The sequence below is a fragment of the Phaenicophaeus curvirostris genome, chromosome 4 (genome assembly GCF_032191515.1).
Source record: "Phaenicophaeus curvirostris isolate KB17595 chromosome 4, BPBGC_Pcur_1.0, whole genome shotgun sequence".
NCBI classification, from domain to species: domain Eukaryota; kingdom Metazoa; phylum Chordata; class Aves; order Cuculiformes; family Cuculidae; genus Phaenicophaeus; species Phaenicophaeus curvirostris.
Genome location: NC_091395.1, coordinates 12,351,370 through 12,368,706, shown reverse-complemented (window position 1 = coordinate 12,368,706; position 17,337 = coordinate 12,351,370). Strand labels below are relative to the sequence as shown.

Below are 17,337 nucleotides of genomic sequence, written 5' to 3'. Positions count from 1 at the left end.
CGGGGAAGGAGGAAGCTTTTTGTACTAAAGGCCTGGAGGGTGACAGGCGTATTTGGCTCCAAGGATACTTGTTGAAGACTTTCCAGCTTGAATCTTATTTGGGGAGCAGAGGAGGTCTTTGTTTCCTTTTTCATCAAGGAAAATATTGATAATTAAAAAGTGGTGCTAGCTTTACAAATGAAATAGTGGAAAATAAAGTATTACTGCATTTTTTTTTTTTTGTGCTATTACAAGTGAAATTTTTTTTGGTATGAATCATACTTTCTCATGTTAAGTTGACTGCCTGTGTAAGCAAATAATGCCTTAATTTTCTTTCTTTCTTTTTTAATACATTGCGGATTTGTTTCCTTTCTTTTGGAATATATCTTGTGCCTACTATGACTGATTTAAGACAAGCTTATGTTCTTCAGCTTTCTTTCACGAGGATTAGTCGCCTGAAAACCTGCTATCAGAATTTATTCTCTTTTTTTTGTGTGCAAGAGTGAAAAACATGAATAGCTTTTTCTGTCAATATTTTTTGTTTGGTATGGTTCTTTTTGTTTTTTGTTTTTTTTTTTTTTGCGTTGTTCAATGTGTTTTTATAGTAAGCTGCCATCCATTGAGTGGTTGCTGACTTTCTGTGCTAGGTTAGTATGGTGACATAAACGATGCCTTTCTGGGCATATTTTTATGGCATACTGGAACATCCATAATAACTTGGTCAATGAAACTTTTAAAACAGTTTTTGCATGGTTTTTTGAGTTGACATCCCACTAGAGAAAATAGTAATAGTAATTTTTGCTAGTATACCGAAACTACTATGCTACGGAAGATTTCCATGCCTATTGGAAGTCCAGTTATTCTGCATGAATCTGAGCTAGTTTTTCCCTGTATGTGCAACATGAATTTAGTTTAAGCTGGCAGCTTGCTATTGAAAAACAGGCTCACTGAGTTTACCTCCTGGAGTATTAACGATAAAGTTTTTTCTTCAGTATGTATTGGAAAATATATTGGAAGATCTTATTTTCTTGCAGACCTTGGTGATTGTACTGGCTTTCTAAATGGATGGATTTTATTAAGAGTGTTGGGCTCAATTCTGTCTTCTGTTACAAAGCATTGATCTCAGTGGAGTGACTTGCAAGGGTAATTGATATCAGATTGGGTTCTTACATCTCATGTGGACTATGTGCTTTCTGTTGAATGACTAAGAAGCCAAACTTGTTGGTTTGCATCTTGAAATAGTAAACTGCTCCTCACAGCCCAAGGTTTATGAACACAGATTATTTGTCTCTTCCAAAGACAGGATATGAGTAATAATATTTATTCAGAATAAATAAATAGCAGTTGTTTAGAAACAAAGCTCTGCTGTTAATCTAGTTCTAAAGAGATTCACAAAGATGGAGGTTATATGTCTTTTGGGTCCACAGTATACCCAAATCAAAGTATTATGTTGAGGAATTACTTTTTTTTTTTGACTCGTAAGAATTTATTCTCTAGGAAAGAAAAAAGAAGGAGGAACTGCTACAGTGCTTTTTATTTCAAAGAAAACTGTGTATTGGAAATTAGATATGTGTTTGTGAGATGTGTATTACATATGCTTTGATTTTAAAAGGCAATATGTTTGAAAGCTTTATGAAAATAGTTATGAAATGTTATGAAACTATAGCTTTGTGAAGTTATTGTGAAAGCAACAGAACAAAGACAAAAACGTAATTAAAAAAAATCCCAACCTGCTAACTCAAATGTGCGTCTCAATAACTTAGTTGGTGTTTGACATCAATGGGATATTGGCTGATGGGAAATACTGTAGGAAACTATTTGTTTTTAAAATTGTGTGAAATTTAACAAATTGCAAAGAACCAAACTGAAACCTTATTATTTTAGTATTAAAAGTTAGTGTGAAACTTGTGTTGTACAATGGCATTCGGTGTTAACTTTGAAAAGGTCACATCTGTTGTGTTCACCCACTGATGCCCTCTTTTGATGCAGGGATGTAGCATGCAGTTTCTAAATGTAGGAAGACTTTTCAATATAAACTGCAAATAACTTAACATTATTTTGTGTTTCAGGCACTGCTGCCTAGCTGCTTAACAGAAGCGGATTGTGGATTTGAGTCTTTGATCATCTGAGGCTATCAGCATCACTGTCTTTGGGATAGATAACAGCTCTCAAAGCATCTTCGGGGGATGCACCATGACATCAGCAGTGATTGACACTGGAGGTCCTGGCCGGGAGTTGGACAGCAACGGCATAAAAAATGAGGAGGTTAGAAAAATAAATAGCATTTATTTACTAACAAGTGTTACACCTTTTATCTTAATTGGAAAGAAAAATCTAGTGTTGTTTTTCACAGAGAAGTGGAAGCAGTAAGTTTTGAAGTCTGTAGTACAACTGTAGACATACAAACTGTAGGTTTACAAAATGAAATTCTGTACTAAGCACGTCATTAAAGACCTCAGATGTATCTTGTTGTGTAGAATGTGATCAGGAGAACTATACAAGGACTGCTCTCAAAGTTAGCCAACACAATGTATTTGTTTCTATTTTGCATCCTTATCGGCAAATAATAAATACATTCCACTGTGCTGTAGCTTGTAGTAAATTGAATCTGGCAGGGTTCCACTTCTGCAAGACTTTAACAGATTACATATGTTGTTAGAATTGTATTCATCCTTAAATAAATAGCAGTGGGCATATGGGCTTTGAAGTAGCCAGTTCTTTTGTGATAGCTTACCTGCTTAATCCTGAACATGAGAGTTCATAAGGTACAGGTCAGATACAGGTATATTGCAATACGCATCCAAAGCAATAATGATGATTCGTGGAGCAGAGGGAGAAAAAATACTTTCCACGGCTGAATATCTTACTTGGAAGGCTTGCTCTTTTTCAATATCTTAAAGCTGTCTGATGGTTTAAATTTTAAATGCTTAAAGCCAGGAAAATGTCTTTGAGATTCAGGAAGGTCCTTTTGATAAGCTATCTCTTGGTTTTTACCTCTTGCTTTAGAAGAAAATTTCTTTAAGACTCTTTAAAATTATTGTTACTATTCCATAATATATGTGAGAGCAGAAGAGGAAAATATCGATGTAGAGTTCAACAGTGCAGTACTTAGTGTTTTCTTGGTTTGTTTTGTGTTTTTTTTTTCTTTCTGTAGGAAAAAGAGCCAGTCTCTGAATTCCCAGCAGTGATTGTGGAGCCAGTTCCTAGTGCCAGACTAGAACAGGGTTATGCTGCTCAGGTCCTGGTTTATGATGATGAGACTTACCTGATGCAAGATGTAGCAGAGGAACAAGAAATTGAGACTGAAACTGTGGAAACAGGTAGACTTATTTTAATCTTATTTTCCATGCAGTTGTCTTTCCTTTAGAAGTCCGTAAGGAATATGACTTTGTCTTTACCCACAGAATGGAGATCTTCACCTGGGTTCACATTCCTTCCTTTTAGACTCAGTCTGGCTTAGCTTCAGTGATGGCAGGGTCGAGGCTTGGCAAGTAAAAATGTCACTTTAGGTTTAGGGCGTAACACCCTGTACCCTCATGAGTAGGCAGATCTTCATTTATGTCTTCGTTACCTGTTTCTGCAGGGGGTTAGCTGGGCACTGAACTGTGTGGTTTTAAAAATCAGCTGAGCCAGGAAGCCGGTTAGAATTCAGTTTTACGGTGTGTCTGAGCCAAAGAACTACAGAGCAGTGGGCAATATGAACTGCACAGCTGTTTGCTCTCTCTTCCAACTCTTCCCCTTTCCCACGAGCTCTATCCTCTGTCCCTTGCTATCCTGCCTTTTTGATCCAGGAGTGGTTTTATTGCTGGTTTAGGGGCAGGAGCATGTGGCAGAGCCAGGGGAATGGAGCTGGACTGTCCTTTTATGGGCAGAAACCCTGGGAGATTGAAATTAACTCAGCTGTGTGGTAAAATAGCAGGTTACTAACGAAGAAAGGAGTAGAGCTTTGGTGTTAAAGCCGCTGACCTGTTTAGAGATGAGCATGTATCTTGCTGTAAACCACTCTCCAGAGAACACGATCAGGAGCTTTGAACTTCCCAAGGGAGAACAAAGTCCATTTAAGCTGTTGGAACAAAAAAAAAGCTGTGCTTCTGTGCGAGCCTAATGACATCTGACTGCCAGGCTGCTGCTGTGCTGCCATTCCTTTTATCCCTCCCACTTGCTTTCTTGTGCTGCTTCTCATACTTGTTGGATCCTTTTTATCCATTTCGGTGTGCTAATTTGGCGAGGAGAACTAGCAGAGAAGCTTTCAACTGTCTTTTTGTTGGGTTAACTTTCTGCTGGATTAGCACGCTGACATGGCTCAGCCGAGGGCCTGAGGGGTGGGGAGTACACAGAGCTGGAACCCAAGGGAGGACAGGTCCTCTGGCGCTTGATACTGAACTGGTGAGACCACTTGACAAGAACATGGATAGCGTATGTTCCTGTCCTTGGGCTGCCTAATTTAGAGTTGGAGTTTGCTTTCGTGGTGTCAGGCCGGCAAAACAAAGCTGACAGACTCTTCTCTTAGTCGCTTGACTTTCCAGCCCAGTAAGTATGTGCCTTTGCATCAGATTGGGTAGTTTACATTCAGATTTCTCCCTAAGCAGTGGATGCAATTGCTCATACATTTTTCTGAATCTGGATGTTAGTCTCCTGTAGCACTGCATCGAAAATCACTTGTCAGCTTCGTAAGATGTACGTGATCTAATGGTTCAGGTTTTGGGAGAATACATGCAGTTCCTGTTTACTCAGATGTGCTTTGGATTAAAGACACTAATAGAAGTTCAACAACATAATATAAAGAAAATACACCAAGTGTGTGTGTATGTGTGTACATATATATATTTATTTTTAATTACGGTAATAAAACTTCTAAGGCTGTGGTAAGTGGGAATTGAGATTATATTTTGTTTTCCAAGAGACTGAGTTTTATAAATTTGAAAACTTTTAGTAGCTTGTACTTTGAATCCTTTTGCGTTCACATGTGTTGTTTTTATAAACTTTTATAAACTTTAAATATGCTGCTTCTTGTAAGATTTTGGTAGATTAATGGGTAACACAACAGTTGTTCTAGGATAAAGAATTACTGCAAATGAACTTGGTTTTTAAGTATCGTTTTGTGGCTCCAGTAAACTGGTCGCAGGGACATTAAAAACTTGTAGGTCTTTGGTAGGAGTTGTATATTAATTTATTGTTCAAAGAAAGAAACACGTGGCTGCTTCCAAATCTTGATATTTCCAAGTACAGCATAGGATAGTTTATGTGATAATTTGGTGAGTTTATGACAGGCGATGGTAGGAGAGGTTGTCTTGACTGCAGATAGTTTGGTGGAGTTTTGTGTGTGTTAATTTCATAGTAACTTTCACTTTAATATGCCCTTAAAAATATAGTATAACAACATAATATTAAGATCAGTTAGGATATTTAAAATTTCGTTTTAATAGTTTTGATATAAAAATTAATGTGCACTAAAAAGCCAATTTACAATAGTATACAAGAGAAATTCAAATTGCTGAAGATTTTAAAAGCTATTAATGAGTATTATAATTTGTGAGCCCAGAAGGTCTTTGGAGAAAGGTAATCTTCCCTTGCGTAGCCTTTTCCATGTTTGCAAATTTTAATTAGTGTTGGTATAGTGTATGCACCATTAATCCAGTGCTGTTTACATGGTGTAATTACACATGACAGCAAGTAATGATTCTGCAGCGTGCTTGTGTCTGATGTTGGTGAGAGAAGTGCTCAGCCTCGTCTGTTCTGAGAGGGGCAGTCTGGTGGGGCACGGGTTCTCACACGTTTTGGGACTGTCAAGACTCTTTCTGAATTAATTGCTCATACACAGAGGTAGAAATGAGTGGAGGGAGCATATGAAAGCCCTGAGGAATATTCATTTTGGTAATGCACTGTTAGTAGCAATGAGTTGCAGGAGTGTGAATCTGAGTGTATTTTTTAATTCTTAATTTTTGTAGGGGAAGAGATAGATCTTCTTCTGTGGGTAGGAAGCAATTTGATGTTGGAGGGGTGGTAGAATGTGCCGTAGTAAATGTTAACAAGAAAGCAGGCTAAAGCAGAAACAAGTATCAAGGTATAGGTAGATGCAATGATAGATATTTGTGTATCTTGGGAGAAAAATCCATTGTTGTTAAACCAGTCTCCATTCTACTCTGTGGTTTGCTGTTCTGTGATTGGATTTGAGGCTGTGTGGGCTGTAAGGACTGTCAGCGCTGATCCGAGGGCAGAATCAGGACCTGTAATGTTGTTTTGTATTAGAGAAGTTCTTGCATTTATGAAAACACAGTTCAAATAAAAAGTGCTATATCATCATTATAAATAGCCATATCTATAAATACTGATGGATTTTTAGTCAATTCTAGGAGAATATGGTGGGGGGGGGGTTGCCAATCAGACCCCTGGCAGGCTTTTTACCACTAATCTGTCTAGTTTCATTAATCAAGAAGGATCATTAGTTATAATTAATCCTTTAATTGTAAAATTAATCCATTAACTATAAAATTAAAACTCAGGAGTCTTTTAGCAAACAAGAAAGACTTAATGGTTCAAGTTATGTTTTTTTTGTCCTAGTCCAGAAATAAATGCTGGTCTGCTTGGAATAGAAAAAAATGTTGACAAAGGATTTTTCTAGGACAAACAAAAAGTGGGAGTTTTGATTTTTTCATGTGACCTTATGACGTTGTCAGTGGAAGGAGGGCCTTTTGTAATATTTGAAAGAGAGAGTATAAGCTTCAGATTGTCACAGTGTTTAAATATCTTTTCCTATGTGTATGACATCATTCTTAGGAGCGGTACCTTTATAGACTGCTGGGGACTGAGTTACAGTCTTAACATTTTGTTTACTGCAGCAGTGTCATAAACAATATATCCTAGTTTACCTAACAACAGAAGCTGCTGTTTTTAAAGCGACAGTCACTTTGAAATTATTGGTTGCTATAGTGCTGATTGTCTGTCACGACGAAGAACCCAGAGCGTGGATGAGTAGGTGTGTTAATGGGATTATCTCATCTTTGGATTTAATGTATGTGCAGTGCTGAGGGTACCACAGTTGTGATCTGCAGATCTCATACATGGATGATGCCTAGTCTTTTAGTTAAATAAGGCATTAGATGAGTATTTAAGTAGGATAATGCTGTTTTAAAAGTGCCGAGTTATCTGAAGCGTTGTCGCTGAAATTATATAGTAGTTTCTGAACACCATTTGCACTGATCTCATGCCTGCACTGGTCCTGCTTTTCTTCTGTGTTACCTCACTTATGATGAATTTGCAAAGCCAGTGTTGTTTGTTGCTTACAAATCTTGTTGAACAGCAGACAGCTATTAAGCAGATGTCACCTAGTGTAGTAAAGCTGGATGCCTACGAGAGGGATACCAACATCATATTGCCAATATAGACCTTGATGTAATTAATTCAGTGAATCTGGCTTCTCGTATCAGTAGTATTTTCCCCCCTTATTTTTTTTATTAATTGCCAAATTGGCAAGTACAGGTTTGGAATTTCCTTCTCACAGCTTTAAAGAGGAAACAGTAGTGCTTTTGAGAAGCTGAGATATTGTTTGACTTGTGAACTGTCACCACGTTTTTAAACTTGATGTTCCATCAGAAATCCTCCCTGTGATGCAAGTTGAAAATTTGTTTTAATTCTAAAAATGTTATTGCCACAGGGAGGGTAGAAGATCTGCATGAAAAAATGGGGATCTGAAAATTAGCCCCTCCAGGATTATGATCTGATGGAAAAATATTGAGCTACAAAGACAACAACGATGGTATGTTTGTCTATAATCTCTTAATTTTTTTTTTTTTTGCATCAGAAGTTCAGTTGAAACTGTTGTGTAAATTGATAGTCGTCCTTAAGGAGGGAGGAGGTTGAATAAGGTGATTTAGGCTTAGCTCCTCCTCTAATTTAAACAATTGCATGAATAAAAGATGTTCTTTAAGACAAATCCTCTTTTACAGAGGAAGTTTCAGGTTACTGCTTATACTGTTAGCGCTGTGGGAACCACTTTTGTATATCTATGTAAAGTCTGTAGTTATTACTTGTTCTTCTTTCTGCCTCTATATGTCTTCTTTGTGATGTTTAAAACTGCTTCCTTTTTGACCTCTTTTATGTGAATTTGAGCATATGAACTCTTTTGTTTATCTCGGATAAATTTTCATCAGTTGTTAAATATACCAAGGACTCGATATTAGATCTGGTTCAAATCTTACCTTTGATCGTAGCACGTGTGTGTAGGGGATAAACAGAACAATGTTATCATCCATTCTGTCCAGTCATCATTTGATTAAAATGCCTGTTACGAAAAATGAGTTAACGCTAACATCTGGTGTACCTTTGGTTAGTGCTGACGTATCCTGTCGACTGAACTTCATTTCCTTGTCTTGATTAGAATTTTACAAGTGGAGAGCAGTTTGCTTTTGAAGACTATGCTGCTTACAAAAAAGAGTTTGGACATTCTAACAGCTTGATTAAACTCTCAGCTAAAGTAGGTACCGCCTTTGTCGAAGAGCTAAGATGAAGCCCATTAGCTAGACAAAAGCAAGATAAAACTTTGCGTGTAGTACTTGCTCTGCTGCAAGAATTAGATGTCTCGAACGCATTCATGGGTTAAGAATTTATCCTTTGAATGTGACTTAATTTTATTTTCAATGCCATGCTACTGCTACACTGGTGTGAGTTTGCACTCTGGCAAGAAATCCATTGTAGTTTTGCTGGTGAAATATTGGTGACCGTGAAAGAAAATGATCCCGCTGCCGGTCTGTGTGCTGTTGTATAGCACTTGGAGCAGTTATGCCAGGGGTGTATACATTTGTTCTCAGTAATGTTCATAATTCAGGAACAAAATTCACCTGCAACTTAAAGTTTAGGTCATCTTTGCTGATGTTTCCTTTAACGAAAAGAGCAGTGCGGCTGCTCTATGGACAGTAGTGTTTCTGCGTAATGGTAACAGCCTGGTTGTGGTGTCCAGTTCTTCATAGATTTCAGGTTTCTGCCATGCTGTGTTCAGTGCTTTGTACTGAAAGAGCACCGCAAGACTTGAGTATGTTGTAATACAGCCTGATTTAAACACACACCTGAGGCATGAATTTTATTTTCTGAGCCTGATGTGAGGCTAATCAAATGGCTTGCTAGTGCACGGCATTATGGGTTGGACTTCAGATGTACAGACACGCTCTTTCTCTAAACTCCCAACTCCAGCAGCAACTGGGATTGGGAAATGGTAGGATGTTACTTTGAAGATTCAGCCACAACATTTTACTAATGTAAGCTGAAAAATGTTGTGGTTTGTATCTGAAATTGGAATGCAGCGTGCCATGCCAAAAGCATCGTGGTATGAGCACACGAGAGCTAGTGGTCTTTATTGATCAAAGCTACTGTGACAAGCTTGAAAGGACTAATTTTTAAAGGTGATCTGCATGTTAAAAGGGAGATTGTAGTTGACGAAAAAAAATTCTAGGGTCACGGTAAAGCCATATGTGTTCATAAGGACTAAAAGTCCTGCTCAAAGATTCCTGCTCAGTGGGCTTCTAGAGTAGACATTTATTTATCAGAGAAGTCTTAAGGAATGGTAAATGCTAGATTTTGAACTCCTTGGTGCTCAACAGTGGCACAGTTTGCTTGCCAGCCTGTTACCAATCTCAAATGCTGTCAGTTTTGTCAAATCATGCAACATGCTATGCCTGATTTTTAATCATCTGCCCTGAAATGAAAGCATTTCATTATAAGGCAGGAAATTGCATGTGTCAGTATTTTCTTTTGAGGCAACCAAGTTTTTCTCATTCCACGTTCACAAGTAATAATGCTGAAATTTAGGCACTTGCTGCTTTGAGTAATTCCTTTTCTGTGTGTCAGAGACAGTATCAAATACTAAGAATGTGTTTACGTTTCTGTGTGGAGTCGCTGATTGCCGTAGGAATGGTGACACCAGGATCCTGGGTACACTTAAAGGTGCAGTTTGTCAGAACTGGGGGAAAAGCAACTTTACATAAGAGAATATGGGACAGGAGACTGACAATTCCTCAACAGCCCTGGAATGCTGTGTTAGTTCTGAGGACTGTTCGGGGAGGTGTGTAAGATAACGGGTGATCATGTTGCCGTCCACTTTTCCAAATCAGAAACCTTCCAGGATTTCATATTCTTGAGTTTCTAAATCCACTCTCTTGCATACAGTTAATCACATCCAACTTCTTCTTCTCAATTGTTTTCAGTCTGACAAAGAATGGTGCTGTTGAGGGGATCTGTTCCTGTATATTTTTTCTACCTTTTTCATGGCAGAGAAACATAAGTTAATCTGCAGTTTCATGTGGTCCTTTTATATTACAGTAAATATTTCTTGCCAACCACCACTCTTTAAGTAGGTTTTGTAGCCTTCTTTGTTAGCCTTCTGTCTGGAAAGGAGGCTTTAAAAGAGATTGAGAAGGTAAATGCATGCTTCCGTCTTTTCCTATTGACTGTCTTTTTTTCCCCTGAAATAGAAAGATTTTATTAGCATGACAAATCAGTGTTCAGCATCAAGTACTGGAAACCACATAGTGTAAACACGCAGAGCTTCAGGGGGAAATCCCATTCGTGCTTAAAGACAGTGTTGTGCTGTAATACTAGTGTAAATAAGTTGGGCAGAGGTCAAAATTATCGCTTCATAGATGGATTGTAGTTGCTGACATTATAATCTTGAAAGACTTGGTATTTCTGCAACTGACTGGAATCCCTCGGGCAGCCAGAGATAGTTTCCCTCTGTGCGATCAGAGAGAGTGAAGTATCAGAATAATGTGAGCAGCTGTTCAAGGCTGTGAATTGGCAAATACTGCGCTACGCCTGTGCTCGCAGTAGTAAATAAATGCCGCGTAGAAAACTGATATCAAACCAAGACCTTGATGTTTTGTACTCTTTATTCATTTTGGACTCATCATGTTGGTCAAAAATTACACACGCAGATTCCTTGAATGCATTTATTCAAGGAGTCCGCATATCTTAGGCAAAACGTCAATTCTTAGGCAATTCTGCCCGTAGGGGGTAGAGAGAACAACTTGGATATGAGTCAAACACTTCAGTTTGTGGCTGGCAGTAAACAGTCCTCACTGAATTACATACTGACAAGTTAAGGCAGCAAATGCATCTTTTCCAAAGTATGTCAGTTTGAATTCCTGTTGACACAAGTCTGGATTTTCAAAGGTATTCAATATCTTGGTGCACCTCTTGATCTGGATCTGAACTGACAAAATATTCTGAACTGTGTTTTATTGCTGTGGACGTAACTGCTTGAAGAGAGAAGTGTGGGTAAATTAGGATTTTGAACAACACTAAGTACACAGGACAAAGCAATGTGAGCACACAGTGGTTTCAGCATGTAAGCTGTTCTCCCCAGACTACAGTGTGTGAGGATTATACTTCCAAGTTGAGTATGTTTTAAGGAAGGGCTATGAAGTTTTATTGCGCGTTTAAGTGTTTACCTACTTAAAATGCATTTACTTGTCCTCGGGCTTGTCTCCACTAGAAAAACGTCTGCTAGGGAATACAGCAGAGTCCTCTAGTGGAAATATGCTGACAGAAGGAATTCTTGTTAACGCTGCTGTTCCACCTCTCTGAATAACAGAAGCTGACAGGAGCACTCTGCTGTTGGCAAAGCTGTATCTGCATGAGAGCGTTTTGCCGTCACGGTTGGCTGGAGAGTGCCTTTTTTGTCCATGCTTCTGGCTGGAAAGAGCTCTGCTGGCAAAACTTTAGGACACACTTACCCTTAGATACTGTGGCTTGAACGTGAGCGTGAACGATGTTGTTCATGGGTCCCGTTCGTTATCTGATGAGATGATGAACCAATTCAGTCCTTACAGCCAGGGATAGATGAGTGAAGTCTACAAACTGTGCCTGCATTTTTATTTGTGTGTATAGTTATTAAGTTTGTACTCCTGGAAAGCCTTTAGCGTTGTGGTAGGAGTACAAGGTACCTGTTAGAGGTGATTCGTGATGGGTGTGCTGGGGAAAGTGCTTCTGAATTCTTGCTTGTGATCTAGACCCTAGGACTACTAAAACACTGGAGAGGGGAGAGAGATTCCTTCTTGTCAGATTTATGCAGCTGGTGCCCTTGACCTTTTTCTAATGGAGCTGTGAAGCTGGTGTGCACGGGGAAATCTCTGGGCAACAAGTGGTTGCTTGATCCTTCTAACAGTGGCTTTGCAGGGTCTGGTCAGGTGTACAGGGGGTTGGTTAGTGAAGGAGTGCCTGGGCCTGATCTCCATGTGGGACATGCTTGGCTTTTCTTGGCATAGCTACTCTTTGTGTGCAGCTTGGAGGTTTTAATCGGAGAATAAGCTTGGAGAACACTTCCTTGTGGTTGTTGCTTCTGTCTGGCTGCAGGGACCTGGCAGGGGAAGCTGTGGCATCGCTCAAACTGGTTGTTCTTCAGATGGGAAAGAGCACAACCCTAAAAAGTGGGGGGTTGTTGGTTTTTAATTAAGAGAACAATGCAACTTCTTTCCCACAAATCTGCTTGGAGGCTAGATTTCATAGAATCATGAGGTTGGAAAAGACCTTGGAGATCACCAAACCCAACCACGCCTGTCCCCTACCAAATCATATCCCTAAGCACTTCATCTACCTGTCTTGTGAATGCTTCCAGGGATGGTGGTTCAACCACCTCCCTGGGCAGCCTCTGCCAGCGTTTGATAACCCTTTTGGTGAAGAGATTTCTTTCCTGATGTTCGGTGCTTGATAACCCTAGAATGACAGAATGGTTTGGGTTGGAGGGGACCTTGAAGATCACCCAGTTCCAACCCCTCTGTGAAGGGCAGGGACACCTCCCACCAGCCCAAGGCTCCTTCCAGCCTGGCCTTGAACTCATCCAGGGGTGGAGCAGCCACAGCTTCCCTGGGCAACCTGTGCCAGCGCCTCACCGCTCTCACGGTGAAGGAATTCTTCCTTATGTCTAGTTTATATCTCCCCTTCTCCAGTTTATACCCATTGCCCCTAGTCCTACCACTACAAGCCTTAGTCCCTCAGCCCCTGCGGGCGGTGCCGAGGCGCTGCCCCCCCACCCCTTTTTCCCTCCCTCCTTCCCTCCGCGCGCGGGTGCCGGCGCGGCACTTCCTGTCTGCGCCCGGCGGCGGAAGGATCGCGCGCGCGCGCCGCCCATCAGGAAGCGCCTCCGCCGCCGCTGCTGGTGCCGCCGCCGCCGCGCGCCGCTCCATGGTCCGGACCTTTTCTCCGGCAGCGCTAAAACATGGCGGCGTCCTTACACGAGGGACCCACCAACCAGCTCGACCTCCTCATCCGAGCCGGTAAAAGCAGCGGCGCCGCCGGGGTTGGGGGGGTGGTGGGGCAGAGAGAAAGGGGACGGGGAAGGGCGATCGCTCTCCACCGGCAGCCCCGCGGCGGAAGTTGTGGCGGGAGTTTTGCGCGGCGCGGGGAGAACCAGGAAGTGCGAGAGCCTTATTCCCCCCTTCCTCCTCCTGCTTTCTCCCTCTTCCCCCCCCCTCCCCTCCCGTGCCCTTTTAAACTCGGCGGGGCCCCACGTGTGCGTGGGGTTGGGGGGGGGGTGGGGGTGGCGCCCCCTTCTTCCTCTTCCCCCCCCCCCCCCCGACTCGCGCGCTGCGTAGCGGAAGCGGCGCCTTTGGCGCGCGCGCGCGCGCGCGCGCCCCCCCTACCCCGCCAATGGGGGGCGGGGGCGTGGCGAGCCGGAAGCCAATGGGCGCGCGGCGAGCGCCTGGCGCGCTCGCCGCGCGCCCATTGGCTGCCGGCTCGCCCCGCGCGCGCTCGCCGCGCGCGTAAACACGGAAGTGGGGGCCGCCCGCACGTGGCCGCCCCCCCCTCCGGGTTCCGCGTCCTTCCTCCCTCCGTGTCCCTTGTGTGTTCAAAGACGAGGCTTGAGAGGCTTGGTGTTCCTTGTGATAGTCGCATTGCGGTCAGGGATACAGTTCACGCTATCAGGATGCCCCATCTGTTTAGTTATTTGTGGGTGTAGGTGGTATCACGTGGATTTAGGAGAGGAATCCTTTATCCTAAGGGGTTGTATGAATTATGCCTTGCCTGCCGGCCTCGGTGTTGACGAAACTTTAGAGTGTTTGACAGCTGTGGGAGGAAAACTGTATCAAAATTATTACTCTATAGAGTTATAGAATCATAGAGTCACTAAGTCCGAAAGGACCCACTGGATCATTGAGTCCAACCATCCCCATCAACCACTAAACCATGCCCCTCAGCACCTCGTCCACCTGTGCCTTAAACACCTCCAGGGAGGGTGACTCAACCACCTCCATAGGCAGCCTGTTCCAGTGCCCAGTGACCCTTTCCATGAAATATTTTTTCCTGATGTCAAGCCTGAACCTTCCCTGGTGGAGCTTGAGGCCGTTCCCCTTGTCCTATCCCCGTATCATTTGGGAGAAGAGGCCAGCTCCCTCCTCTCTACAACGTCCTTTCAGGTAGTTGTAGAGAGCAATGAGGTCTACCCTCAGCCTCCTCTTCTCCAGGCTAAGCAACCCCAGTTCTCTCAGCCACTTCTCATAAGACTTGTTCTCCAGCCCCCTCAAGTTATCTCAATTGCTTATTGTAAGAACAACTCTCAAATGACTTTAGGAAGATGTTTTGGCTTTGTAGCTAATGTTTTTCTCAATATTGGTCTGATAACTTACATTTCAGAGGGAAACAAGTGTTTTGAGATGATTGCATCCATCTTACATTAGTCATGTCCGTTACGCAGTGGGTTATATATCATCGTTAACCTGTGTGCAGCTGGAAGTCCCTTGAACTCACAAAGCCAGGCTTAGGAAATACTTAAAACCTCGAGGAATTGTTCTTCAGTTTTTGAGCAAATGTGTGCCATAAAACAAGCAGTAAACTGAAAATGCCCTCTTTACCAGTCAAGTGTTGCATACTAGAAGATTTCTGGGTATTACCTGCATAGGCAATTCAGCTGTTTTTAATTAAAGTGTGGCTTAAGCACTGCGACTACCTTCCACTGCTGTTTACTATGGTGTTTAAATGCTGAGATAAAACAAGCATGTGAACACCAATAAACTTTAATGAGGGCTGTTTGTGTGTAGTAATTCTTGACTGAGTTCCATGCTTGGAATTGTGAATTCTTCATTAAAGTGTTGCTTTGGTTGCCTGATAGTATTAAAGGATAAGCTATTATAAATCAGGTGCTACAGTTAAGTGTTGACCTTGTAAGTGCAGACATTGATAGCTCTTCGGGTAAAGAGATGGGGAGGTGTAGTGCAGTTTTGATAAGTACTGTTTTGAAAATTTCAGTTCCATTTTTTTCCTCTCATCACTTGCTTTAATTTGTTTCGCTGCTCTTTATGTTTTAGGTTAAAACTTGGGGCATTGTTACAAAATTGATAGGTTGCCAGTATTCTCTTCTATAAAGCTAAAGTATGACCCTGTCAGACTTAATTCCCAAGTTTGGTATTTTGAAACAGCTGTTGAGAGCCTTGGATAATCTACTGTACATGGTATTTGTTTAGAAAGTGGAGCTAGAAGACACTAGGTCAATAGTGAAGATAGACACCAACTATCCTAGTTAACTGTTTGTGTTTTAAAAATTGAAATTATTTTCCTTCCTAAGAGGTTTAATTCTTTTTCTGAAAACAGACCAGAAGCATTTTTAATTAACTGTTTAAAGTAAAGTGTCAAGGCATCAGATTGTTTCATAAAAGCAGTAAGACGGGATTCGATTTGAAAGAATGAAAGATAAGTGGTGTCATTGGCTTTGATGTGTTCCAGATGGATAAAATGCAGTTCTCGTGTTTCTCAGTTACCGAAGTCTGAAAAATCTGCTTCCATCTCTTTCTACTTTGCTTCATGTCTGTATGTGTTTTTCTTCCTGAAATGAGTGTATAAAGTAGCAGCTACATCTGAAGTTGCTTACTCAGGCAATACTGTTTATTTTACCTTTGTGAGTCTTGTATGTAGAATCATAGAATGGTTTGGGTTGGAAAGGGACCTTAAAGGTCATCCAGTTCCACCCCCCCTAACGTGTGCAGGGACACCTCCAACTGGATCAGGCTGCTCAAAGCCTCATCCAACCTGGCCTTGAACACCTGGAGGGATGGGGCAGCCACAACTTCTCTGGGCACAGTGGCCAGTTCACAGGAGTTCACGGTGCAAATACAACAGAAAATTTTTGAATTGGGCATTATTAAAGAAATGGCTCATACGCAAGGTTCTTTAGTTAGAAACTTTTCTGCTTGCTGCAGTATGGTACTTGTACATCGCAGCCTTGGATGTACTGAGAGAAGATTAAGGTTGTTATGATGTGTGTTTGTGTGGCACAAGATGTGTGAGCCTGAAAGGTACTGTGTGGTGATAACTACCAGGGATTTTTCTTTGGTGGTGGCTTTTGACTGAAATCGGCTTTTTTAAATTGCACAATTCTACTCCTTCAGTTTGCATTTTTTCCCCCCAGTCTTTATTGTGAGAAGAGCTACCAAGTGTTGCGATACCAGCATCGTTTGTTGATGACACTTGCTTTAGTCCTCCAGCAGCCACCCGATTCTCCCTTGTCCCATCCACTCTGAGGGAACCGGTTTCCTCACTTCATCTTTTCGGATACCTTTCCTAGCTGTGTTTTTCATTAGTATCACACCTTCAGACTTAGCACTCTGACTTGCTGTCTTCTAGTAACTAGGCTTTTTCTAGCTTGGCAGAAAGACAGTTTATGTAAAATGCATTGAGATAGGAATCTGCAGTTTTCTTTTTCCAAATGCTTTGATGCAGTAAGGTTTCCTGAGCACAGCTGAAAACTCCTGATGCTCACTGGATCAGCCTCTGAGGCTAAAACTGTGGGCTGGCTAAAGGAGAGTGTAGCTAGCTGAGAAGGCTTCAAACTTGGTGGCAGCGCTCGTGTTAGTAATTATTTTACTAGCTTTGTTTTTGGCCATGTTAGTTTAGTTTAACTGCTGTGATAGACAGCCAGCATGTGTGGTGTTTCAGCCAAAGCCAGAAGTGTTACTATTTTTTGCTTGATGTTTCTTAGGTGGCAATTTTAGTGGAGCCTTAAGTAACTTACATTGGAAAAAATATTTGTGAAGTTTGTATTATCAAATGTCAGGGGCTTTTGAGGAGCACATCATGCTGGTTTTGTTGGAAATGGAAGGGTTATGTTGAGCAAAGGTCATGTGGCTCCGGTGTACCTTGGCTCTGTTGTTAGAGCATTGCAGCTGTAGTCCTCATATAAAAAGTAGGATATGAAAAGTAGGGAAGTAGGAAAATTTTGTATGTTTTTAAGCATTTAGGAGTAGGTGACTTCACTAAGCTAATCCGGTACTCTCTTACAATAGAAACTTGGGAACTGCATTTGAGTTTCTTTATGGAAGTCCTTTATATACTGAACCTGGTCTCTGCACAAAAGCAAGCTAGCTAGTTGTCTCAAAAATG

The 17,337-nt window shown here is 41.5% G+C and overlaps 1 protein-coding gene across 3 annotated transcripts in view; it reads left to right on the top strand.

Moving 5' to 3' along the window:
- The window catches only part of ELF2 (E74 like ETS transcription factor 2), a 34,482-nt gene that overhangs the window by 7,346 nt on the left and 9,799 nt on the right, over nt 1–17,337 (top strand). Inside the window, exons 2-3 of one of the 3 annotated variants that reach the window (XM_069855248.1) lie at nt 2,049–2,244; nt 3,134–3,299. In XM_069855248.1, the coding sequence (XP_069711349.1) occupies nt 2,173–2,244; nt 3,134–3,299 (238 nt within the window). In that variant the 5' untranslated portion in view covers nt 2,049–2,172. Of the gene's footprint in view, nt 1–2,048; nt 2,245–3,133; nt 3,300–7,633; nt 7,736–13,050; nt 13,242–17,337 lie in introns of those variants that run through there. The other 2 variants (XM_069855251.1, XM_069855249.1) reach the window with 2 other exon arrangements.